At 36.6% G+C, this 27,336-nt stretch overlaps 1 protein-coding gene across 1 annotated transcript in view; it reads left to right on the top strand.

Moving 5' to 3' along the window:
- EYS (eyes shut homolog) overlaps positions 1-27,336 on the top strand; it is an 836,985-nt gene that overhangs the window by 677,398 nt on the left and 132,251 nt on the right. The window contains exon 37 of the mRNA XM_032185496.1: positions 5,711-5,864. Within this exon, the coding sequence (XP_032041387.1) occupies positions 5,711-5,864 (154 nt within the window). The remainder of the gene's footprint in view (positions 1-5,710; positions 5,865-27,336) is intronic.

Consider the following 27,336-nt stretch of genomic DNA (forward strand, 5'->3'; position numbering starts at 1 on the left):
CAGAAGCAGTACAACTCCTGCTTCTGCTGCTGCTTTTTTGAAGCTGTGCTCCCATCAAATAGCTGAGAAATGAACTACCAGCAGAAAGTCCTCTTGAGGCTAGTGCACTCACTGGATACAAGAAAAAAAAAATATAAAAGGGGTTAACATTTCTGACATTTCCATATTGTTAATATACTGATGTTAGTAGTAGCTCCATAATTATGACATTTCACACATTCATTAGGCAAAAATCCTCTTTGACAAAAGCATTTATAAAAACAGGAAGAAAATCACAGTAATCTACTTGTTTCAGGTTTATTGTACTAGAAAATAATTATACCTTTTTTTTTTTTTTTTTTACTTAGTCCACTTTTAGATCATTCATTTTACAGACACACCTGATTTTACTAGGTGGTGATAAGTTTAAGTTCAGACCTATTTCTCCATCAGGTAATTAGTAAAAAATTTAATTTAAAAAAATAAAACCTTTTTAATAATGATGATTTCCTTAATTATTATTTTTTAATAATAAAGCATGTATTTAATGACATACAGAGGACCTAAAAATATTGCAGGTCTCTTTGCAGTTACCTTATCTTTCCATTATTGGCAGGGTGGGTGGAGATTTCTCTTTAAATGTGTCAGGACAGCAAGTTTAATAATATATAGAATTGTTACATTTGTGCCAATAAAGATTAACCATCATTTGAGAAATATTTCTTTGTTGGATACACTGCATTCTTGCAACTTCTTACTATATTCTTCATTGATTTTGTTTGCGTGATTTAATTTCATCAACAAGTCAAAGCAAATTGTGATATTTAACCATAACGGGAAATAAATGGCAAATGGTCATAAAATAAGCCTGATACAGTTATAAAGTTTTATTTCATCATTTTCACTTCTAACAGAGTCAGCATAATGCTTTTCTCAATCCCTTCAAAGGCACATTGTTTGTTTTCTAGTATATATGGTATTCTGACAGTTGGATTTGAGATATCACAGCCCATGGTTATAGCATTCCTTAAGGACACCAACTCCCTTTTCATAAGTTGTGCTCATAAATTATGTTCCTGTGCTCTCAAAAGCTGATTTCTCCAGCTCTACCCATATTCTACTTATCCTCCTACAAGTAAAGATGGGCCTTGCAGGCAGCTAAGTCATGGTCTAATTATCTGTTACTTCAGCCTGGCATTCTCAAGCAGAGTATTTTGTGGCATCCCTCCTCTGTGTCAAAATATACTTTCACCTAATAAAGCATCCTCCCATAGTTTATTGGAATTTTAAATTTCTTCTCTAGATAGGCAACCATTTGAGACCAGTGGCCACTCACTTGCCACTGTAGTGACGTATGAAAACAGCCTTGTAGTTTGCAGTTTCCTGTGAATGAATGTTTGCTGAGATCTGGTTTCTTTGACCCAATCCTCTCATGTAATTTTTACTAACATCAGGATGAGTAAATCCTACTGTGCAAAAGATTTTTTTTATTTAGTTGGTTCCTGATTTCCTGAATCCTAAATTGGTTTCCTGAAAATGGGTCCTGGAACCTTTTTTTCTTCCTGAAGTCTCAGGCTTTTCCTATGAAGGCTTCCGACCTTGTATGCTGCAAGAATGCAAGAATATATATGTTCTTTTACAGTGCCAGAACAAAGTTCTTCAGAGGGACACTCTGCCTCCTCATGGTCACTGTAGAAAGATTTAAACGACTGTTTTTTTTCAAAGGTTCTTATACTACCTAGCAGACCATGTGAAGAATGTTATTAGTTACCTATAAGCATGGCCCATCAGTGCTCCCTAGACTAAAGTGTAAGCAGTAACACTCACTGGGGTTTCAAGGAGTGATGCTACCTCTGGGGGAGCTGTCCCAGATTTTTTACTTTACTAGTAATAACAAGAACCTTCTTCCAAGTTTTCAGTAGTGGGTAATGTGAACAGTCAGGTGGTGTCACTGAGAGAAGAAAGCCTATTTATCTGTAACTTTTTTTTTTTTTTCTTTTAAGCCCTATTGTCAATATATACATTCACAACCCTCTCCCAATTCTACATAATTTACAGATTATTGTTGAGAATGGGGAATGCCTGGAACAGCGTGTGTGCGAAGGGAGGAAAAGATAAGGAAACAAATGATGCAAGATATGTATGTATCAGTAAAGCCAAAGTCAAAAATCAGTGACCTTTTTAACAGTGATAATGCAAAACATTTTGAAAGATAACAGTGTAGAAGGAAATCATAAAAGCCAAAGGCATAAAACCCAGTTGAACTCTTCCTGAGTTAATTATATATTTAGAATACAAAAATGCCTAAGCCTAATGGCTAATTTTAGTAAGTTATCAGGGTTTTTAACAGACTGAAGAAACCGTGTGCTGGCTAGAAAGCTGCTCTAGAGGATAGGGTTTTTGTTGTGAACTGTTTCTGCTTTAAACTAAACAAATGCAAATAGTCAGGCAGTTGCAAACATTTGCTGCTTCCCTTTGTCTGCTAAAAAATGTTACCTTTTTATTTCTGTTATGTCCTCCAAATTAAAGTTATAATTTTCTCTTTACAAATTAGTAGGTTTTCCAGCAAGAAGCTGTCCCAAGCACACCCATGTAATTTATAACTTTCTAAATAAAGTGTTAAGGGATGTTATAAGCCGTGGCCATGTCCAGCAGCTCCAGGCCTGGGAGCTCCTCCTGCCCAGCCTCTGGAACCCACCTCTGGGTCTCCATCCCAAGCCAATAGACATGGCTGTTGCTTTCCTGTTTGCAGGTTAAACCAGTAGCAAAGTTAAGCATGTATCCCAGAGACGTGCCCATACACAGACACACACAGAGCATAACACAGCTGGCCACACAGGCTGCACCCACAGGCCTGGGGGTGCCTACACTCCTGATCTGACTCTTGTAGCCAGCACCAAATCCAGTCATACTGGCTTCCCAGTAGCTGGCACTTAGTCCTTCAAGCACTCACACACGTGGGGTAGAGAGTGAGCTTGCACATAAGGATAGTTAAGAAAGGATTTAATGAAAAGATAGGAGGACAGTCTGTGGTGATCAAGTGTAGGGCTCAGTCAGATAAGCGTGCTGTCTGGTCCCAGTTTACACGTGACCCTCCCCCTTCATACCCTTTTCTATCTGCCTCCCTTGTTCCTCCCCAGTTCCCTACCAGCAGTTGCCTAGTTTCTTTCACCCCCCCTTTTCCCAGTAGTCAACCCCCGGTTTGCATATTATCAGTTGTGAAGTTCAGAGATTTTGAGAGAATCAAGTCCTTGATTTTGAGTCTTTGTAAGAAAAAAAATATATACATATATTTATATATATATAAATATATATATATTTATATATTATTTTTTTTCATCCAGGTTTGCAGAATGTAACAGTTTGAGAAAAGGCATAGTGCTCAGACTTCTTTTTAATTACTGTAAATAAACTAAGAGCAAAATATGACCCTGATCTTTTAAAAAATAACTAAATGGGAATTAATCATGTTCTTCAAGTTGTAGCTTAGTCATAACATATTATCTCTGCTCTGAAAGTGATGTGTTTGAGTTATGTCAAAACAACCTAATGATTCTGGAAGAAAATCGTAATCTTATGCTCAAATATTGCTGAACAAATAAACAATAAATTCAACTCTATGACCTAGCTATTAAGTCATTTTTACTTCAGTTAAATATAGTAAAATACAGTGGGAAAAAAACAACAAAACATTTACACTTAACAGTTTCTCTTAAAGGGGAATAAAAATCCTAAACAGGAACCGTGTCATACTTAGTATGAGAAGTAAATACAGTTAAATTCAAAGGACAAAATCTTAAAAAAAATACACAATATATATAAAAACGTACATAAAACATTAAAAAGGCATTTGTAGGTGTCATTTTTTTATTTTTTTTTAATTTTTTTTTTTTAGTAGATCAAGCATATGCTATCTATCATCTAAAAAGGTATTTTCCAGTGATGTTTTAAAGATACTGTTTACTGGAAGAGAACAAAAAATGATTTTTTTTTTTTTTGTAAATATATTTTTATTCTTAGTTCTACTCTGCAAGTAGTATGGTATATCTGACATTTTGTAGATCATTATTTATCTCATCAAGTTTGAAATGTGTCAATAGTTGGCAAAGTTGAATTATCCATAGAGGTTATAGGAAAGAAGTTCTTTTACAACTTTTGATTTCTCTATTATGATTGAAAATCTGAATGAAATTGTAAATCATAATATTCTAATATTTTTGTGATTTGATTTTACCATTGTCCTTGTCACTGTAATGATACTGCTGGATAAACAGAAAAGCTCACCTTCCATTAAAGATCCCTGTAAGGCTTATGTAATTATAGTGATATGTAAGTAAATTTTGTCTTGATATTATTTTCTTTGACTTGTTATGACCTGTTGACACAAAGTTTAATCATATTCTCATAGTCACTCAAGCAGAGTCCTGTAAATGAATTGATCTCCTTCTAGGACAAGACAATCCGTTTAGTAGATGAGAGAAAGGCTGTGGATTTTGTTTACTTGAATTTTAGTAAAGTGTTTGACGCTGGAGAAAGTGGCTGCTTATGGCTTCAACGGGTGTACAGTTCAGTGAGGGAAGAACAGGCTGAATGGCTGGGCACAAGGAGTCACGGTGAATGGAGTTCAGTCCTGTTGGCAGCCCGTCACCAGTGGTGTTCCCCAGGGCTTGGTACCTGGGCCACTTTTGTTTAACAGTTTTGTCAGTGATCTGTATGAAGGGATCAAGTGCACCCTCAGTAAGTGTGCAGACAATACCAAGTTAGGCAGGGCTCTCAATCTGCATGAGGACAGGAAGACTTTGCAGGGGGATCTGGAGAGGCTGGATCGATGGGCCGAGTCCAATCACAGGACACTCAACAAGGCTAAGTGCTGGATCCTGCACTTGGGCCGTAACAACCCCATGCAGCGTTACAGGCTTGAGGAAGAGTGGCTGGGAAGTTGCCCACCAGGCAAGGACGTGGGGGTGATGGTTGGCAGCTGGCTGAACATGAGCTATCAGCGTGCCGATGTGGGCAAGAAGGCCAGTGGCATCCTAGCCTGTGTCAGAAACAGTGTGGCCGGCAAGACTGGGGAAGTGATTGTCCCCTTGTACACAGCACTGGTGAGACCATGCCTCAAGTACCGTGTTCAGTTTTGGGCTCCTCACTAGAAGAAGAACATTGATGTGTTCAAGTGTGTGCAGAGAAGAGCAATGAAGCTGGTGAAGGAAATGAAGCTGGTGAAATTATTAGTAATGGCTGAGGGAACTGGGGTTGTTGAATTGGGGTTGTTTAGTCTAGAAAAGAGGTGGTTGAGGGGGGACCTTACTGCTGACTACAACTACCTGAAAGAAGCTTGCACTGAAGAGGGTGTCAGTCTTTTTTCTCAGGTGACAAATGATAGGATGCAAGGAAGTGGTCTTAAGTTGCAGCAGGGGAAGTTTAGATGGGACGTTAGGAAGAATTTCATTATGGAGAGGGTGATTAAGCATTGGAACAGGCTGCCCAGGGAAGTGATGGATTCCCCATTCCTTAAAGTATTCAAGAGACTCGTGGACATGCTACTAAAGGTTGATTGTTGGTCTTGGTGATCTTGATGGCCTTTTCCAACCTAGATAATTCTTTGATTCTTTAATTCTATGAATGGAAGACATAGGCATTAAGACTGGTGGTGACTTCTTAGTAGTGTCAGATCTTTCCAAAAGGTCCTATGCTTTCAGAATCATGACTGTCTCTATTTTTGTTTTCAAAGCTAGTGAAAAGCATTTTGGAGAGCAATTTCTTCACTTGTATCTTGTGGAAGGGAAACCAGCAGTTCAATTCAGCTGTGGAAACTCTCAGAACATTCTGACTGTGTCTGTCAATCAACCCATTAGCAAGGGTATACTCATCCCTATCACAATAAGGTAAGAACTTAATACTGTGTTACACTAAAGAGATTTAGTCATATATATTGAGCAAAAAAAAGAGTAGTTTTGTTGTGTTTTTTTTTTTGTTTGTTTTTTGTTGTTGTTGTTGTTGTTGTTGTTGTTGTTTTGGTTTTTTGACAGTAAAAAAAAATCATACTGGAACGCAAAATTGTACGCATGTTTGGAAATCTTTTTCATAAGGTAGTGTTCTTGATTTAATATATCTTTTTCACATACATTAGTTCAGTTTTTTTAAGAAAAATAAAATGTTGGATGTTAAAAATAGGTAGCTCATAATTTATGAGCTAACGTGGGTAAGTCCTAACCCATTAATTTGATATCATTCTATGATAAGGTAACCCACATAGGAGTGTCTGGCAGCCAGTCAATAGTGGTATTACCCAAAGCTCAATCTTGGGGCCAATTCTGTTAAATATTTTTTGTCAATGGTCTGGGTGCAAGGGTTGAATCCATGCTTAGTAAATTTGCTGACGATACTAAGCTGAGAGATGCTGTGGACTCTTACGAGGAACAAGAGGATTTTCAGAGGGATCTAGATAGATTAGGAGAGTGGGCCATCACTAGTGGCATGAAATTTTACTAAATCAAATGCCAGACTCTGCATTTGGATGGAATAATGCCAGACACAAGTACAGTCTGGGAGATGAGTGGCTGCAGAGCAACTCAGCAGAAAGGGATTTGTGAGTACTGGTCAACAGCAGACTCAACACGAGCCAGCGGTGTGCACTGACAGCCAAAAGAGCAAACTGCATTTTAGGTGGGGTGCATTAAGCACAGCATAGCCAGCCCATCAAATTAGGTGATTCTCCCACCGTATTTTGTATTGGTGTGTCCTCACCTTGTGTGCAGTTCTGGGCTTCACCATTTTAAAAGGACTTTCAGATACTGGAATGTGTCCAGATGAAGGCAACAAAGCTAAAGGGCTGGAAGGCACATCCTCTCAGAACAGATGAGGACATTGGGCTTGTTAAATCTGGAAAAAAGCAAATTGAGGAGTGACCTCATTGCCCTCTATAAATTCATGAGTGGAAGTGGAAAGAAAGGTGCTCATCTTTTGTCACAGCTATCTAGTGACAGAATGCATGAGAATGGCTCAAAACTGCAACAGGGGCAGTTCAGACTAGACATTAGGAAAGTCTTATTTTCTGAGTGGGTAGTGTGATACTGGAACAGGCTTCCTAGAGAAGTGGTTGAGGATCTATAGCTATCTGTATTTAAGAGGCATTTGGATGATGATTTTAATGTTTTAACTTTGGGTCAGCCCTGATGTAGTCTGACAGTTAGACTCAGTGATCTTTTCAGATCCCTTCCAACTGAAACCTAATTCTATTCTATTCTATTCTATTCTATTCTATTCTATTCTATTCTATTCTATTCTATTCTATTCTATTCTATTCTTTAATAAATTTAACTTATCATATTTCTAGTGCTAAGTATAGAACTAAATTACTGCTTAATTTTAAGATGAGAAATTAAAATTAGGCATGGTAACATATCACAGCACAGAATTGTTATCTACGATGTCATATCTACAAAAGCAATTGCACTGTTAGCAGTTCGCAATGGTGGCTGATGAGTATTTTTCATCTAGCACACACTAGTTCACAGAAAGGTTAATTTATAATTTTGGAAAATGTATTGTTATGTCCTGGTAATGGATTAACTCTTTTCCACTCAAGGGATTTTAAATGTGCAAGTTAGGACAGAGGTAAGAATGAAATAATATAAATTTTGTGTTATGTTTATATTAGTGACATCAAAATAATGGTAATGTGTGTAATGTTCACTTCAAAAATATTTGAGAATTCTGATGTCCATTAAAATTTTAAGTTACCATCACTCTGATATTATTTTACTTTGTCATATAGTTAAATTGCTGCACCTGAACTGTAAGCATTTGTGATATGAGGGAACTCATAACGCAAATTAGTTAAATTAAAGGTAGTTCTACCTAGGAACATTTTTGCTGTTAGAGTATCGTATGGGAAGGAGACTGCAAGAATTTCCTTGAAATGTATATAGTGGTGTTCTCAAAATTACCTTCTTACTACCAATACAGGGAAGTAAAAGCATCATCTGAAGATTTTTATGTTTGTCTTTGGTGATATTTCTGTTTTATGTAAATATTTCAAAATTCTGAAATGTTGCTCATACTAGAAGTTTTGATGACCTCATTATATAAGAGTAGATTGCTAGGAGTATATTGATATTGGTTTATTTGTATGCTAAGTGATTGTTTGGAATTTTTTGTTAGTTTTTATGCTCACACATTAAGCCTTACCATATTCGCTTATAACAAAAACTTGTTTGAATATAAATAGGAAACCTCTTTCCAGCACATGTAGGGATGAAAGGATCTACCATTTAAGAAACTGTCCATCTTACATTTCTTAGCTGCCAGTCTATACTTTACTCTTCTACTCCATTTAAACTTCCCCTCCAATTATACCATTTTTTCTTTTTTTCTTGTATTCTTTATTAATGCTTAGTATTAATGAAGCAAGGTCACATAGCATACTCAAACCTAATTACTTGTTAATTGACTGTATATTAATGTATTTTAGGATTTTTGTGTATACTGTAGATATATATAACACTTGCAAAGAAAACTTTATTCCTTCTACCCATGAGCAAGCAGATGACGTTTTTCTCATAGCAGATACTTGATAAAAGCATACAGTTCAATACTAAAAAATTGTTTCTAAGTTTGTTCTTTTTAATCTCAGAGGCAATTCTTGGGTGAGACATTGGTCAACTGATTACCTGCAGTGTATTAGCTGAGGTAGCCTTGTCTCTCATTCATAAAATTAAAACATTAAAATGCTGTGTAGCTTTAAAACTCTACCAATATCTTAGCAATAAATGAAGCTATATGTCATTGAAAAGATTCATTCAAGGTATAAAATTTAAGTTGACACTGAAAAATAAATTTATTTCCCTCTTTTTTACCCTAAAATTAGCATATATATTTATGGATTCACTCTTCATGTTGTTACACTAAAAGGTAATGTCAGTTCAATTTACACATTACCTTTGTTTACTGGAATTTATTCTGCTATCTTTAAAACAGTGGCATACTAAATAACTTGAAATGCATGAATGTAGACTGTGACTGGCAGGGATTTATATGCATCTGAGTTTATGGGCATGGCCTTCAAAATGACTAGTGATTATTCTTGTGAGTCCTTCTAAAATGTAGAGAGAGCAGTATATCCTTCACCAAACAGCAATAAAATTGTAATCCTTCAGCAATCATCCTTAACCTCTGCCAAAGGAAAAAGCAAACTTGACAAGGCATTTGTGCCTCCCCAGGATCTTGTATCATTGGCTATAAAATATGAATGCATGACAAAACTGTTGATTTGTGTTCTCTTAGTGGCTGTTGAAGATAGATAACTCTATCTGTACATTTTACCTGCAAAATTAATGATTTTTTCCCCTATAATGCAGGAAAAGAAGAGACAAAGGCTGGTATAAATAACTCTCTGTTACTGTTTGAAAATACTCCATGTGGGAAATGATATTTCTGTTAAATTTGACTTTGAATTATTCTATAAGGTCATATTTGACAGATATTCCAGTTCTGGATATAACTACGGTTCCAATGGGATAAACAGCGTAACTCCCGATAGCCTTTGTAGAAGAAAGTTTCCATCTTTTACACTTTTTGTTTCTAAATACACGATTAATAGGAAGCTAAGACATCCCCAGAGTTCACACCCTATTGCTTTCTCTTAGATTAACCCATATGTTTTGTTCCCTTAGATTATGGTCATCTCTTTCAAACCTGATGAAGATTAAATGAGTTTTAAATATTCAGTCATTTTATTTACAATCCTTGTGATATGACAGCTTTATGGAAACAACCAATAAAACTTTGACTGCTTATTTTTTTCTGCTTTGCCTAAAGAAACTAGAGAGCTGTTTCAGAATCCTGTTTTATTTGTTTCCATTTCTGTTGATTTTAGAATGAATTGATACCTGTTTTTGAAAATGCGTGTTTTGTTTGGGTTTATTTTTTTGTGATTTTGTAATTGAGATTGTATTGATCTTTTCTGTTAAGTCTGTAAACACATATTTGCTGTGTTGTTTAGATTGCCTTTGATTTTGTTCTCTACAAATATTCAAAGAACATTAGTTTGACAACATTTCATTCCACATGTGGGTTCTGAAATATGTTTGCCTGTTGCAAAATTTGATGTACATAATTTGTGGTTAAAGTGATATGGCTGTCATGGTAGCCATATGGTGTTCCTTCAGTTCATTGATTAAAGGAAAACATCTTTAACAAAGAAGAGATTATCAAGTCACCATGACTCGATTTTTCTAGATAGAGAGTGAGATGGACTTTAGCAATTGGAGTAAAAATACTGATTTTTTTTTTTTTTGACATCTTATGCTCATCTTTTCTGAACGGTAATTTTTTAGATGTACTTCCTTCCAAAAGTTTAGATTGTTCACTCCCTAGGCAGTGAGCACATACTTGAGGGAGGACACCAAATTCTTTTAAGTTTGGAAGACTCTACACAAGCATTAACTAAAATCTTGCCTGTATAGTATAGTATATTACTCTGTTGTACCTTACCTGTAGCATTACCAGAATTTTTCTATGGGATTTAATGAGTATAGTGACTATCTCCACAGAGCTTTATTGTTGTATTATGTACAGTAAATTTTCATAAATTTTACAAGTGACTATATTGAATGTAGTTCTTTCCAGCTTTGTGTCACACTAAAATTAGTACTTGTATGTGGATGTAAGCATTTATTCATGGCTGAGGTCACCCATGGCAATCCATTAAAGCAAAATGTGTTAAATAAATTATTCAGTTAATGTTGTATGACAAATTCTAGCCTGGACCATGTAGTTGTACAGAAACTGCTGAAGTTTATTTGGTCTTTCATGCTTCAAAAGCAGAGGACACCTTCTGAATTGTGAAAGTTCTAAAAATATTTTTGTACCTCCACATGGAAACTGGCAAGACATAATGTGCCGAATGCAAGCCACATGATTATATTATTAGTTTCCATGTTTTACGTCCACTTCCTCATTTTACACAGGAGACAATAGTTTGAACTGATCTTACAACTTTTTTTATTACATTTGTCTTCTTAAATGCAATTGTTTTTATAAAAATATGTAAATCATCATCCATATGATCACTCGATTTGTTTTGAATCATGGAGTTTACTTGTTTCTTTTCATCATTCCAGAGAGATATATGTTCTCAGCACATATTTTTAAGTCATCATTTCATTAGTATTTAAAGATGCCAGATGCTCTTCTCAGTATTGCTGAAAAATATATTAAATCAGTAAAACAAAGAATGATTAATTTTCTGATGGTTTACCATTGTGTCCAACATTACCAGTTACCATGAATTACAGGGATTTGTTTTTTTGATAAATTGGAAACAACTGAGCAGAGCTTCCTAAAGTGGCTTTGTATCTGAATTGGTGTATAGTGTAGCACATGGAGCATTTTGCTGTCTTCAGGTACTCTTTCCTAATAATAATAGTAATAGATAATAGTAAATAGCCATTAGTAATAGCTAATACTTCCAACATTGTTATATGAAGAATGAGAAATGGGAAGGTGTTTTATTAGATAGCTTGGATCAACTTGATGCAGTGTTGGTGTCATCTTATCACACCAAAAATTGTTCCAAAATTCTTTGAACATTAACAGTGAAAGCAGTCTGGGAGAGGTGTAAGAATAATTGGCCATATAAATTTATAAACTGATAAAGAAAACACACTTGGATAGAGTTTTGAAATGGAGTATCTTACATACTGTAATTTTCTAATTTTAAATTTTGAGTCAGCGCAAACATGATTCTTATCCATGTGGATGTTGTGTTAAATGCATGAAACTGTACATGCTGTAAAATGTCTAACAGATTATAATAAGCTTGGAATTACTTTCAGAAGGAATGCCTAATTAACTATACATATTTATATTTACTGCATTTTCTACAGAAATTATAAATCATGATAGCTCAGCATAAATCACAGTGTGACAGAGCATAGAAATTCTTTCAAAGAGATGGTTTTCCACTAAAATTATCTACATTTGATGACAGTTTATCAACCTGTTTGAAAGCAGTTGTGGGCTCAATTCAGTTTGTAATGTATATCTGTTTCTTAAAATCATCATCATATTTGCCAGTATAAGGTGGGAAGATTGAATATATACAGCATTCTCTGAAGCCCTTAATCTCATTGCCATCAATGCAGCATTTTCCTTGTACCTTGACAGGCTACTCTTTTAGCTGTTACAGTTTTACATAATTAAATCACTTTACATCTATTAGTCTCAAAAGTAGTTCATAATATGTGCATTACACCAAAGTGATGTATATAAATTCTTGTATACTTAATTAAAATTGACCATTTGAGGGAACATTAGGATCAACCATTTAAATTATTCTGTGTGGCCTCCTAGCTGAAATAACTCAGATAGGAGAATGGATTCTCATGTAGAAAAGCTTTCTTTTTGATTTCATTTCAGTTTCAGGTTTTATGCTTGAACTGAACATTCAGTGTGTGTAGAAATGTATGTCACTTTTTGAAGCAAATATTTTGCTTTGATACAGCAATGATATTTAGCATTTCATCAATGAGTCATCAAAGACAAATAAACTCCATTCAACCACAAAGCTAGCCACCTCATTGTAGAAGGTTATCAGATTGGTTAAGCATGATTTTCCCTTCATAAATCCATAAATCTCAGATCCTTTTCTACAGAAGTGATATCTGCTTTGTTTTCTTATATGCAACTTAGGAAGCTGCAGTAAATGTTATTGGAGTATCTGCAAGAATGTGTGGTCTAGAAGCTAAAACGATTAGGATATTAGGAAGAAAGTCTTGCCTATGAGGGTGGTGAGGCACTGGCACAGGTTGCCCCAGAGAAGTTGTGGATGCCCCATCCCTGGAGGTGCTCAAGACGAGGCTAGCTGGGGCCTTGAGCAACCTGATCTAGTGGCAGGTGTCCCTGTCCATGGCAGAGAAGTTGGAATTAGATGATCTTTAAGGTCCCTTCCAACCCAAGCCATTCTCTAATTGGAAATTCAAGGTTCTAACGTCGTAAGCCTTAATGATAAAAGGAACTCATTTGATAAATGTGTTTAGTGCCATGAAAAATAATTGAGAAAATAGAGACAAAGTTATTTTAATTTTAGATAAATTTCTTATTCTCATGTCCAGTTGGTATGATGCCATTTTCAATCTCCTGTTGAAATGGAATTTGAAAAATTAGATTTTGTTGGCAATTTAGTGTAATCAAATTTTATGTAAAATCTGGCATTTTGATAAATCAAATTGTCTGAAGGCAAATGCTGACTTTTAACCCAAAAGATGCTCTGAATTTGAGTTTGAAATTGATATAGTTAAATTCTTGTCTGTCCTTCAGTATCCTAAAAAAATAAAATAAAATAAAATAAAAGACAGCGTAATTTAACCTCTGTTCCTTAAGCTATCATCCACCAGAATTTTTTACTTGATGAAATGAGAAATGGTGCAGATGAGTTTATTCCCTACAAGAAACAAGAATAGGTCTTACTTTTATTTTTTTTACTAACCCTTTTAAGAATGTAACATACTTCACTTGTATGACCAATGCTGCTATAGGAAATTTATAAGTATATTCAACTTAGCACAATAAAGTGAAATCAGGCATCTGAAAAATCACAGTAACTTTTGCAGTAGTTTATTCTGGATTGCATTTACATTTTCAGGATGAATTAATCCATCCTGAAAGGCTAGTAAATCCTGTCTCATGGAGAGATTTTTGGTGTAACAACGCATCATTTGAAAACATTGAAAATCAGCACAAGAAATAAATTCGATCAATCTGTGGCTTTGTCAGCACAAGTATAGAATCCTGCGGATGGATTTATTCATAGTGTATATATACACATAGTATATGTGAAGACTGTTGTGAGCTCCTGTCTTATATGCCGTGACAACTGGTGACCTTTGTTTTTAATAGAATTTGTTTCACTTCCTAGAGATCATTTATATTGGAAACAGAGATATGTACTTTTTATCATATTGTGATTTATTTTGTTTGCCTACCAGTTTAACTGTAATACAGCTATTTAAAACAGTTAATCACTCACTGCGAATTAATCACTTACTCACTTGCTCCCTAATACTAACTTTTAGCTAATGCACAAGACATACAAAGAAGTGATTTATGATTGTGAACAACAACAAAAAAGTACTTTTGAAATTATTTCCATCTTGTTGGTGATCATTTTGACATGAGTCAAGACTTATATTTAATATACTGACTGTCCTACGGAGAGGTTCCATATAGCCTCATTGTACAGTGAACATTTATTTAATCTTTCCAGTGGTTAAGGTGCATTGCTGGCCAATAATTTTGTTTCATTTCCACTATTCTCCATCTCTAAAGTAGAGGACCATACTTGAAGATAACAATAAAGGTTGTTATTCTCAATTTTGACTGCTATTTTTAATGTTCTTTTCACTAAATCATACCTTTAAGAAATAGTCCTCATACTCTGAATTTCATTGCTAACACTTGTTGATGGTAAAGGAATACCAAATAGTTCAAGACAATATATTTTCTGTTTTTTCATACTAGAATGGAAGTACTGAAAGGAATAGGATACATGGAATAAGGGACACATGCAAACTCTGTCATATCAATATTCACATGAGATCGGATGTTTAATGACCAGTGTACTCTCTAATACATGATCAGTATTTCATCATTATACATATGATAAATAAGTTGCTAATTAGATATGTGAGTAGATTGTTAGTTTTTCATATCATAAACTTCACAAAGCATGATTGAAATATTATATAATTCAGAGCATCCTAACACCTTCCTGTTTAGCACCCCGTCTTATCAAAAGTGGCATAAATAATAGCTGATATAATTTGCAGAATCAAAAGTAATGAGGAAATCTCATTTTCTCAAAAATGTGCTCAGGATTAATAATCACATTAAAGAAACAGTTTCGTTCCACTGTTGATAATTGCAACAGTTATTTATGACTTTCTTTATGATAGATGTTGCTAATAGCCATTATTAGATTATGTAATTTTACTGAAGCTCTATGTCATAATTTACTAGCTTTTCTAAAGACTGAGCTGTAGATTCATTAGAATTAAGAAAGGCATACATTATAAAACATAATACACATTTCATTACCTTTTATTTTATGGTTTGGCTTTGTGTTATAATTTTAAAATTCCACATTTGGAAGAATCTCTGTATTTCTGCAGGAAAAAATACAAGATTTAAGTTCTAATAGTCTATATAGTCCACTTCAATTTTCTGGGTGCTTTTGCTTTGAAAATTATATGCATTGCCTTTCAGTAACGTTACAGCTAAAGTGTTTATAACTGCTCTGTTCACTATGTTATGAAAATTCTAAACTGCATGTAACGCAAATTTCCAGAATTTTGCTAAGCTCATTAGAACCCTCCCTTCATGTATTACAGGTGACACTTCTTTAATGGGGTATACCTATCCTTTTGTAGTCCTTTCTTATCCCATGTGATGAATAAAGGATTGTCTTCCAAGTTCTGCTATGTGCTTTCTTTTTCTAGAGTTGAAATTTCTCTAGATAGTTTCTGCTACATGATCTCATGTGATTCACTTTTTAGTCTTCCTGTGGCTGGGTGAAACAGATAGTAAAGGTTTCAAAATCACAGAATCATAGAACCATATGTGGTTCATATGTGGCTGGTGGAAGGGGAAGAAAATATAGCTTCTGACTAGCCAGTTTGGCTCTCTTTGGTGTACTTCATGAGCAGCAGAAATTGTAGAAGAATCAGAGGGCAGGTCTCCACAAAGCAACAGAGTGGGCAGTGAAGTCTTGTAGATGAGGCTAATATGGGGTTGGTTGGATTTTGTCCTCTGTGTTGAGGAGAAAGGAGAAGGTCTTCTTAGCCTAGGTTGTCAGCTCCTATCTCAGCAGCAAACTTCCCATGTGGTTTTAAACAGTTTGGCTAGCCCTATCTTGTTGCTTAGTTTGCATAGCTGTCAAATGCAACTGGTACTTACTTACCTCAGAAAGATGTTCAAAAGATGAAATGTATTTAATAATTCTGAGGCACTCATATGCCACCATTCCAAGGGCAATCTAAATATTTAAACAGATTTTTTAAATTGTTGAATTGCTGTCCTAATATATGGTCTGTAGTTTGCACTATGTCAAGTCCAGACCCAAAATGATCACGGGACTTAAGATTCACAAACGTGGTATCTCTCTTTCATACATTTCACTGGAAATCATTCTTTTGATGGGGGCCAAGGGAAGGAAGAAATAGTGAAGATTATTTCATGTTTTATTACTATTATTTAATCTTAATTACTATAACCTTACTTTTCTTAACTTCTTGCTTTCTAAACAAATTTCAGGCTGGTATTTAATATATAGTTTACACATATGCAAAGAAGAAACAAGCAAGATATCACAGAGCTGACTGATTTAAGACTAGCCAGTTTAGGTCTACTTTTACTTACTGTCTGTATGAAAATTGGTGATACATATGGAGTGACCTGAGTAAAATTTACAGGTACATTTGTTAAATAGTCCTCCTTACTAGTCATGTAAGAGAGAGAGAGAAGTGAGCTGCATCTTTCTGAGTCTGAAAGAAACTCATTTAGGAGCATAATGAGGAAGGAAGGTATTTCTCTGCATTTGATTAAAGCACGTCAATTGTGTGATAAATTTATCTTCTGGGATGTAGTTAATTCAGGTGGGAAAAGCTTTTTTATTCATCTGTCCTACACCTTGACTGTCCTCATTATGCTTGGCTTCTTCCTTGAAGCACACACCAACCTGTCTTTAGACTGTGAATTTGAAACTTTCTTCTCTGCTCACTCACCTTTGTCTGCTAGCTCTCCCACCCTGTTTAACTTTGTTGGTCTATTTTCTATGTAGTTACTGTTGTATCTGTGATCACTTTCATCCACATATGAAAATGGTCACAGATGAAAACAGTCACAAAGTGACCATTGTGGTCACTTGATCTTGTCCTTGCAAGGTTGTTCAATAAGAGGCTTAGTTTTTCTGCTAAGAAATTTACATCCACATGTCAATAGCTTAATATTTTAGCAAGGTGCATACACATTTGGTAGAAAGAAGGTGTATAGGGTGCAGATGGCAAGGTTTAAGCAGTGGTATTGGGGGCTGCAAGGGCCTCTGTGAGGAGAGGCCGGGGCTGCCCCATGCCGGCCCCAGCCAGCTCAGACAACCCCACGGCAGGGCACGGCTGGGCCTGGCAGCCAAGATGGTGGGGCCTCTGGGAAATGTGTTTAAGGAAGGGGAGAAAATAGAGGAGGAGGGAACATAGAGGAGGAGGGAACAAAAAGGAGAGAGGGTGCAGAAGGTACTCCATGGTGCTAAAGCAGAGGTTCCCCTGCAGCTTGTGTAGGAGACCACAGTGGAGCTTGTATTTCTCTGCAAACTGTGGAGAGAAAAGGACCTTTGGCAGAAAAGGACCTGAGCATCCTGGTGGACACCAAGTTGAATGCAAGTCAGCAATGTACCCTTGCTGCTGACAAGGCTAGCAGTATTCTTGGCTGCATTAGGCAAAGTATCACCAGCAGGACAGGAGGGCTGATCCTTCCCCTCCGCTCAGCATTGGTGAGGCTGCACCTGGAGTGCTGTGCCTAGTTCTGGTGCTCCGCAGAACCTCCTTGTATGGAGGAGCACAAGGGAGACATGGACATACTGAAAAGAGTTCAATGTAAAGCCACAACAATGGTTCTGTGATTCTGTGACTGCAACCCTTCATTCTCCCCCCCTTCCCTTCCTGTGCCATTTGGGGTAAGGAGATGGAGGATTTGGGAATGAAGGAGTGCAGTTGAGCCTGGGAAGAGGGGAATAGGGAGAAAGAGTTTTAATTTTTGATTTTGTTTCTCAGAACCCAAGTCTATCTTAACTGGCAGTAAATTAAATTAATATTCCCGAAGTGAAATCTGTTTTGTCTGTGATGCTAATTGACAAATGATCTCCCTGTCTTTATCTTGACCTTTTATCTCAATCTTTTTCATGCTATTTTCTTCCCCCACCCAAACGGGTTGAGGAAAGAGAGTGAGAGAGTAGCTGGGTTAGCAGCTGGCAGCTGGCCGAGGTCAACCCACCACAGAGGGAACTCAAAGCGATACAGAAAGCAATTTTTCTACATCCCTTACAAATGTAGTTGTGTAGGCAAAACTTGATAATAAAGATGTGGCCTCTGTAGTTTATTTAAATTACAACTACTGCTACCGTGTGTTGGACAAGTTTTTATTCTGTTGTTCAACAGAAAGTAAAAGTGAATATATTGTAGAATTCCTGTAGTCACATCATAAGTGTTAGCATATACCGAATATAGAGAAGTAATTAATGTCTAGCACTACTGGCACTGTTGTATTTCCAGAGGCATAAAAAACCATCTGTTGCACTACAAGGCATTTTGGGATATGGTGACTGTTTCAACATAGTTTGTAAACAAGTTCTGTGGGTCTGTGAAACCCTGTGTTTTGCTGTGAAATGGCAAAATACTATAGAAGGCCAGATTCTTATTCAAGCTCACAATCCAAGTTAACCCTGTTAAACAGATTTGTAAAGTGGAGGTTTGGAGTACATTAAAATAGAATTCTTCTCCGGTCTGTGGAGGCTCCTTTTCTGGAGGCTCTGCTGAACTGCAGTATCATATGTTTGCTGTACATTTCTCTATTTGGCTTGTATAGCTCCAGGTGACATCTGCGTCTTGTAGTATGTGCCTCTGTGGCTTTTCTTCTACTGCTTCTGTGCTGTTCTCAGTGCTGGTCAGCCTTCTGTGCTGCTGGTGGTTATGTCTTCTTACTGAACTGGAGAGTTTTAGTGAGAACACTGGGAACTAGGGATCTATACATTGTCACAGAAATTGTTTCATCCCCCCTACGGCTCACATTGTCTTGTCAGAGCTGCCAGCACCTAGGGGACTGGTAGTAATGAAAGATGTGAATGTGAGAGCTATAGTGTTGCATGCTGTGTTGCTACTAAATTACTCAGCAGCTGTTCAAAACACCTTCAGAAAATACATTTTCTCTTGCATTTGAATGCATTTTATGTAAATCTGATAGGTGGTTTGGCCCCTGGGTTTTGTTCCCAGCACTGTCAGAAACAATCTTCTGCAACCTCTTTTGTTCACCCATCTGGAAAATAACAGGATTATACTTGCCTGCCTTCTGTGGGAGGGTGTAGATTTTGCTCAACAGCAAATGTTGTGAAAAATACAAATTTAAACACTGGTCTGTGCCTGACATAAGACATGATCTGACCATTTCTTTCCTTGGCAGAAGAACATGAAAAGACTTCTTCCTGAACCTTCCAGAGATGCAGATGCTTATTACTAAGAATGTGAATTCTTCTTTCACCTTTAACAGAAGAGAAACACATACTGCTTTGTTTTGGTGAATTTATTTCCATAAAATACATACCGTTATAATCTTTCTGTGGTCTCCTTTACCCCAGATTTCTAACTGTATTTTGTGTAGGTAGTGAATCTGGCACTTTTATTATACCACTTTGTAAATGATGTTTCTTCAATTCCCTTGCTGAGCAGCATGTACACAAACAGTTTTACTGAAAACATAAGGTGGAAATATGTAAGATAAAACAGGCACACAGCAGCACATGAGTGGAGGTTGCTGGTTGCTTGATGCAGACAATAATCCCAGCAGCAGCCCGTGCCAAATGTATACACAATGTTCTTCAATTTTAGAGCTCAGTGTGGTAATGCACTGAGGTTCTCCCAGCCAACGGTGCGGTATTGCCCATCTTGCTAAATACCCAAATCCTGCTCCAAGGGCTAGAAATGCTAGTGCTCTTTAAAACCTTTATTATTTCATCTGTTTCCTCTTAACCTCTTTAAGCCTCTGACTTAAGCCCCAAAGGATGTGTGTGGTTTTTGTTTTGTTTTTATGGGTTTTGGTTGGTTGGTTTTTGTTTTCAGAACGCAGAGCACATACTTAATAGGGAAACGGCAAGATGGTAGGCATCATCATTAGCTTTCCTTCTAATAACAATTGCAAAAAGTCTCTGAATGCTAGAAAGTAATCCTGTGACCTTCAAATATTCACACATTCTGCACACATGCAACAATGAGTTTCACTGCATTTCGGAATAAATTATTTTGAGCCACATGTGCACATTATAACATATGCAACAAATTGTTTTATTTTCTTGTGTGTTGTTTTAGTTTGTTTTGTTTGTTTGTTTGTTTTACACTGATCAGCACTTTACAGATTTTGGAATTAATATATATATATTAAAGTTCTGTTTGCTCAGGAAGGTATTGTCAGTCTTATTGGGCAGGCAGTTCAAAAGAAGGATGAATAACTTATACCAATTAGCTGTGAACTGCTGCTAAAATTCTGCCCATCTGATTAAAAGATGATCTTTTGAGGGATTTGGTAATTTGGCTTTCAGTCAGATTGGACTTCTAATCATGCTCCCTGAACAGCTGTACCAAGGTGTTAGTGGGCACTGTTCTTTTTGGCAGCAGCACAGTCCCAGATTGACTAAAACTGCCCCTTATTAACACTAGGACAAAACACCTTATCACTCAGACAAGTATGGCAGTCAGATCCAAAAAGAGGCCAAGATCTTGGAAAAGTCCTCTCTCATTTTTTTATAGCAGCTTCTGTTGACTCTTAATTTGGTGAGTTAGTGTGTAGAAAACTAACCTTATCCAAAGATCATGGGTCCAACACTTTCAGAATTAGTTCTCTTTATACCTCTGTGCTATGATTTCAAGTGATTCGTCCATGTAATTTTAATTACAGCTAATTTTCTTTTCTGACTGGTTTACAGTAAGGTTGTGGGGATTTTTGATAGCTTTTATCTTTTTGTTCATGTAGCACTAAATCAGCGATTAAACAGAGAACAGGGTTTTGCTCTCAGATATTCAGAATTCTTACTGTGATGTTTCCTTTTTATTATTATTATTTCAGTAGACCTCTCAAAATCTTTTTTAAGAAGACAGAGAATGGCTAAGATGACATTTTTCTTTGTGATAAGCAGGAAAACTGTTAAATATACCAAAGGTTGCACACTGAATACAGAAGACCAAAGGGCCAAAACATTTACAGCTACATTAAGTAGGAAATGAAGCTGCACAGAATTGTTCGGTTTGAATTCAAGCTGAGCTGCAGGAAGCTGGTATAGCTCCTCTCACATTACACAAGTTCTTAAACTAAAGATGAAGTAACATCTTGCCACCTGTGACTTTTGTGCATAGTACTGTTGCATTTTGTGGTGATAAAATATACCGCTTAAAAATTGGTAAAATATACATTCTGTGTTTTTCTTATCTCTTTGCAACCCTTTAAACAACAGGATAAAAATTCAGAGATTCTATTCCTGACAAACCTCAACAGATCCTATTAAATGGTGTCTGAACAATTTATCCCTTTCTTTTTGGCTTCTGTTCTTTCTTCATTATTCAGAGGTGACCCCAACTGCACTGACTCCTTAACCAAAGACCTGTCTATCATGATGCCTAGCAGAACCTAGCAGATTCTAGAAGTCTCCAAAATATATGTTCAAACATTTTATATCTTTTGGATGTCAGCAACTGATAGAAGCACTGTCCATTTCAATCGCAGATAACTGAGAATAGTTTTCTATAGGCTCAAAAGAATTTCTGCTCTAAAACTAGCGTGCTTTAAATCATTTTCCTGAATGGAGGACACGTAGGCTCCAAAATATTAAGTGATTGATCAAATATGAGCACTTAAAACTTTATCTGCTAAGATTCTTGCTTTGTCCTTTGCAGTTTTCCCACAGAAAATAAGCGTTTTGTCTGTTTATGTTGATATGGAGTTGGTTTATGATTCAAGCCAAATGGGCTATTTCTTTCCTACCTACTGAAGCTCTTTGTCACAACATTCAGTAGTAACAATGAGTCAGAAACAGAGCTTCATTTGTTCCCCCATGCTTTCCAGAATGAGAAAAGGATGATAAAAGGAAGACAGTGAAAACAAAATAAAGCTAATTAGTCATGTAGTAGATTTTCTGTAATAGATTCCCCACACAACTTATTCTGCTTATATAATTATACGCAGCACATATTACAGTTGAATCATCATCAGCATGCACCCAGCTGCTCCTATGCCAGACACAGGTGTTTAGGTTTATTTTTTTTCCTTCCTGACCAGGCAGTAGCCTTTTTTTTTTTTTTTTTAAATTTTTCTTTAATTCGAAAAAAACAATCCAGTAGCTGTTTACTGAAAGCAGCAGAAGGATTAGCTGATCTAATCCTGCTCGCAGTATCTTTCTACCCACTCTATTCCTCTGGTTCACAACTGAGAAGCAGATGCATAATAAAGAAAGTATTCCAGATTCATCATTAAGCAAAGCAGTTAATATTGACAGAAAACAGACAAATATTTAACTGCTGCAATTTAATCAGAACAGTGAGTATGGTCTTTAAAAGCACATTGGATTTAGATTGATTCTTTTTAATTTCTAGCAAATTTATATAGAAAAGATACCTTTATGAATATAACTATAACAGTCACAGGACTTAAACTCATTATCTGGCATTTTGGGGCCATGTTCTTTAGCAAGTCTTTTCATCTATCTTTGCTTCAGCTTCTTGTCTGTGATACAAGAGATCACAGAGCTCTTGTTATGATAAAATTCATTAATAGTCACAAAATGCTGAGATGCATGGCCAAAGACTAAAACAATCAAAACAAATCAAATAATCAAAACAAATTAACCAATCTCAGTTAAAACACATTTGAAAGCAGATCTACTTTGCTTGAACCTACTGCTGTTTTTTCAGTCCTTTATACAAGCCTTTCAGTGTTATCATCCATAATACCCTTATGGCTGAATGGGATAACTGGGAGAAAATTTGGTCCGTAGAGCTCAAAATTTGATGGTCAACAGTGCAAAATCTAGCTGGCAGTCAGTTCCCTTAGTGCTCAATATTGTGGCCAAAAGAAATAATGAAGGAGTCCATTAAGTCCTACAGAGGAAAAAAAATCTTCCCTGATAGGGATTGCTTCATATTCATGTCAGAAGTACAATGCTATAAATGCCCTTCAGACCACCGTGGAAATGTTTTACTATAAAACATTATTTGAAATTACCTTTTTTTCCTTTTCTACCTAATATTGAAGGACAACCTTCTTCTCCAAACTTTTGAAGTATGTAGTCTGGGTTATGCTGGTATGTTCAGTTTGGTCATCTTTAGTAAGATTGTTTTGTTCTTGCTGTTGTGGCATTTAAAGGTTGAAAGAGTGGCTTGAAATGAAAGAAAACTCTTATTTTTGTTCTTTCTTCCTTTCTAAAGGAAGACTTCATTTTTACAACCCATTTGATAAAATTCAACTGCTGATCATCACTGAATCCTCTGAGTAAAATCAAATCCCCAATGTGATCGTGTCACCATCCTTTGTGCCGTGGTGCCTGGTATTCTTTTATCTACTGCAGTAAATAAATAGAAAGTAACCTTTGGAGAAGGAATGCAATAATGGGACCAGCTAGTATCATGAATACAAGCAGATAGACCAAAAACAACACTGAAATGTAAAATCACTCTATACTTCAGCTTTATTTGGCTGTATTGAGAGAGTGTCTACTTTTAGGCCCCTATGAAGTGAAGGCCATGTGTAACTTAGGTGTTGCAGTGGCTAAAAAGTAATGGTCTTCCCTTCAGACTGATTCAGACCACCACAATGAGCTGTATATTTTTTCTGTTGACTGAAGAGGCAGACAGTGACAATATGCCATTCCTACAATGTTGATTTCAAGTATTTAGTATCAATTAGTAGGGAAGAAGACAGTATACAGGGCTGGCCTGACTCACACCCACACATTATGGGATTCATTCCCTTTGGGATCCTAAACATTGACCTTCCAAATACAGAAAAAAGTCCATAACAACAGAGGTAAGCTAGAAGTAGCTTGACTTCAGTCTAGTGAGGGTAGGATATTTTTGTTATGTTTCCACTGCACTTTATGTTTGCTATTTAGTGACATTTATGACTTCAAAGTATGTAAAAAGTTTTTGGACCAGTTGAGTCCTGTTGCAGTGGTATAGGCTCCAGTACATTCTTGTGTTTCACCCTGTGACCCCATAGATGATACATTCCTTTAGGCTGGAAAGAGGTCCTAGCCCATCCCAGCCCATTCTGGTTTACAGCCAGACGACTTATCCATTCTCTTGGCATGTGTGTTCTGACTCATTAAGGTTGAAGAGGACTTGACTGAGGGTATCCTACTAGCCAACATCCCTGACCACAGGACTTTTTTTAAAGGAAGTGGGCTTCTCAACAGCTGCCTTTTTCCACTGTGTTATATGAATGCCCATTTTCACTATGCATACTGAATAGGTTACACTCATCAAGGGTTTGGGCACCTTAATGCCTATCTCTGAGACACAGGAGAATGTTGAAAGAAACTAAAACACTGAAGGACTCAGGGTAGGATCATCTGAAGCATGTGTGTGGTTACATTCTGAAGGAGCCTTCTGAAGCATAGTCTTGAGCAACCTTGTGTGGCTGACCTTCCTGTGAGCAGGGGAACTGGACAAGAACGTTTCCAGAGGTCCCTTCTGACCTCAGTTCTGTGATTATGTGATTGTGAGGCAGAAAGGAGGTGCTGTCAGCCTTTGGGTCTCAAAATCAAACACACATGCCTAATTGACTTTGTTGATCCTAGGTAGTATGTGTCAAAATGTTTTGATTGGTTCTTTTTTTTTTTTTTTTTCTTTTGGCAAGCCTACATTCTCCTGTGCTTGTTTACTCACTGTGTTAAATGTGCATACTGCATATTTAAAAGCAGTAGTAATTGTGGTATTATTTAAATGAATACTTTTCTTCTACCTTTCTGTCAAGCTTGGGCTCTGATAAATTCAGTCTTTATGTGCAGCTGGATCTCTTGACATCATCTAGCCTACCCTTGGTCTGCAGTTGGTTACAGTTTGACACCAGACAAGTAATTTCACTTATTTGAAATATGGAAAGATTAATAATTAACTTATTCATAGGGCTGTCGCAAAGTTTGGTTAGCTAGCTAGTAAGCCCTCAGTCCACCCTGGAAGTTTTAATATACATTCACAAAACAGACTTTTTCTTTGCATTTACTATTTAATTGCTCTATTTGTCATTATATTTACACATTCATACACACAGTGTCAGGACAGCCTCATACTGCCTACATTCTCCACCAGTTTGTCAAAATGCAGCTATGGTGCCAAAATACAAGGATCGATTTGTGGCTTCCACTACCTTTAGTGCTTTCTGCCTGTGTACTGCACACCAGACTTTGTCTTGAGGTACTTGATTGATTAGTGTGGGTGTAGCTATGCCAGGAAAATAGATGATCCCTCTCTTATTTCAATTCTTATTGCATTACCTGAGATTGGGAAACCAATAATAATTAAAATTAGAAAATTGCAACTACTGAACAAAACACTGCTTAAACAACAACAGTAACAAGTAATACATACATATCCCATTCACTCATTGCCTGCAAGGGCTTCATGCCTCCCTAGGTGCAGTGTGGAGGCCATGACCTCATGCACCATGCTACCTGTTGTCCCCTCAGGGTCCTGAATGCATCCCCCTTCCTGGGGTCTGGCTGCTGGAGCTCAGGGCCAACATGAAGTCCACACTATGGATGGCCTGGGGGCAGCCCCAGGTTCTGGGGCTGCTTAGGTGCCCCCGGCTGCCCTGTTCCTATGGTGGTGGGCTGGGGCAGGCCCTGCTGCCAGGCCCTGCCATGCTACCCTAGGGAGCCCCCATTGCTCATGACATCCTGGCCTTGCAGGAGCAGCTGATCCACACTTTGTCCTGACATAAAATCCTGTCCTAAATCTGTTCAGGATTTAACACTCTATTTACCTTCTCCTCGATCCAGCAACAAGACCAAAGCCCCAGTACTTCCTCACTTTAGGCAGCAGTTCCATGCACAAGTCGGCCTTCTGGGGGTGGCTTCTCTAGTGTCTTCAAAGCATCTTTTCTCCCACCAAAATACGCATAATACCATGGTGGGTTTCATAAGCAGTCTCCTGGTCCAAACATTATGTGGGCCATTCAATCAAATACTTTCTGTGATTTCCTCCAGTGATCCCTTACATCTCCTGTTGCTTCCTCACGTTACCTTCAGTACCAGCCTCCAGGCAGAGTTGTTTGCTTCTGCATGTTACTTTTCGGTCACTACTAACTATAGCTGATCTCCAGAAAAACGTGGTTTGCTTCTTCCCACCAATCATGCTTAGTGACCTGCTTTCTTACAGCTAATAGCTATGAACATTTTCACATAGCATTTTTCTCTGACAGATTTGTGGTACCCAGACAGGGACATCCGGACTCTCACACAGCGAAAATGTAATTTATAAAATCCATCTCCTCTTCAATGTGATGAATTGAATGCTGACTGATGGTGCTGAGTATCACCCGAAAAATTGGTTTGGATATTTCAAAATTAACTGTTAAACTACCTCAAACCAATGGTGTCAGCAGTTGCAGTACCCATAGTGAATATAGTGGCCAACATATGGAGACTTGTTTTCTTTGTGTACGTTATTCTCCGTATGATATTTTTCTACTATAAGCTTTTCTGTTGTATAAATGCTGAAGGACTCAAGCTTCTAAAGTGCTTCATAAGTTAAATATATATACTTATATAATATATATATTTATAAAGATAATGTCAATATAAACAAATATTTATAAAAATAAAGCTTGTGATATGTGATATGCTTTGTTATGACAAATACAATATTTTGCATGTTTATGAACTTATGTATATGTTTCATAGTTCCCCAAAACTTCATAATATGAGTGTTCTTCTGCCATAAAGAACAGGCCATCCAAATATTTTAGTGTTATGAATTATACACTGAAAGTGGGGTTTACTACTGAATAGATCAATTTAAAAGTAAATAAGATCAAACCAAATGGATGTATTCATATTGTGGGACAAAATCTGAGCTAATACATTTTCAGGTGGGAACTTTGTGATTTCACATTATTTAATGGAATAGTTAAATTGACTCTGATTTTATTTCTGCATATAATCTATACACTTGCAAATCAGAAACAGATTAATCTGAAATGAATTTTTCTCAGTTATAGATGTTTATTCTGATAAATTGAAACTTTATGCAGTGCCTTATTTGTTACCTGAAGTATCTACATGATTGATAGTATTGAGCATCCCTTTAAAATGAAATGTTTAATCTCAGCTTTATTCTTGTAGAGAAATGCTTTTTAATATTTCCAATTTCAGCATGTATGGATTTGCATTCCCAATATTTTATTGAAAAAGTGGACACAAAAATGAAGAAATAGAGCACCTCATCTGCAACGAAAACCAGATTGCACATACACAGCAACAGTCACTGTGTTGTTTACACTTCCTTAATTTCCTTAATGACAGGCATTCATAAAATATAATCTTGTTAAAGGGCT

The sequence above is a fragment of the Aythya fuligula genome, chromosome 3 (assembly GCF_009819795.1).
Source record: "Aythya fuligula isolate bAytFul2 chromosome 3, bAytFul2.pri, whole genome shotgun sequence".
In the NCBI taxonomy this organism is placed as follows: Eukaryota; Metazoa; Chordata; class Aves; order Anseriformes; family Anatidae; genus Aythya; species Aythya fuligula.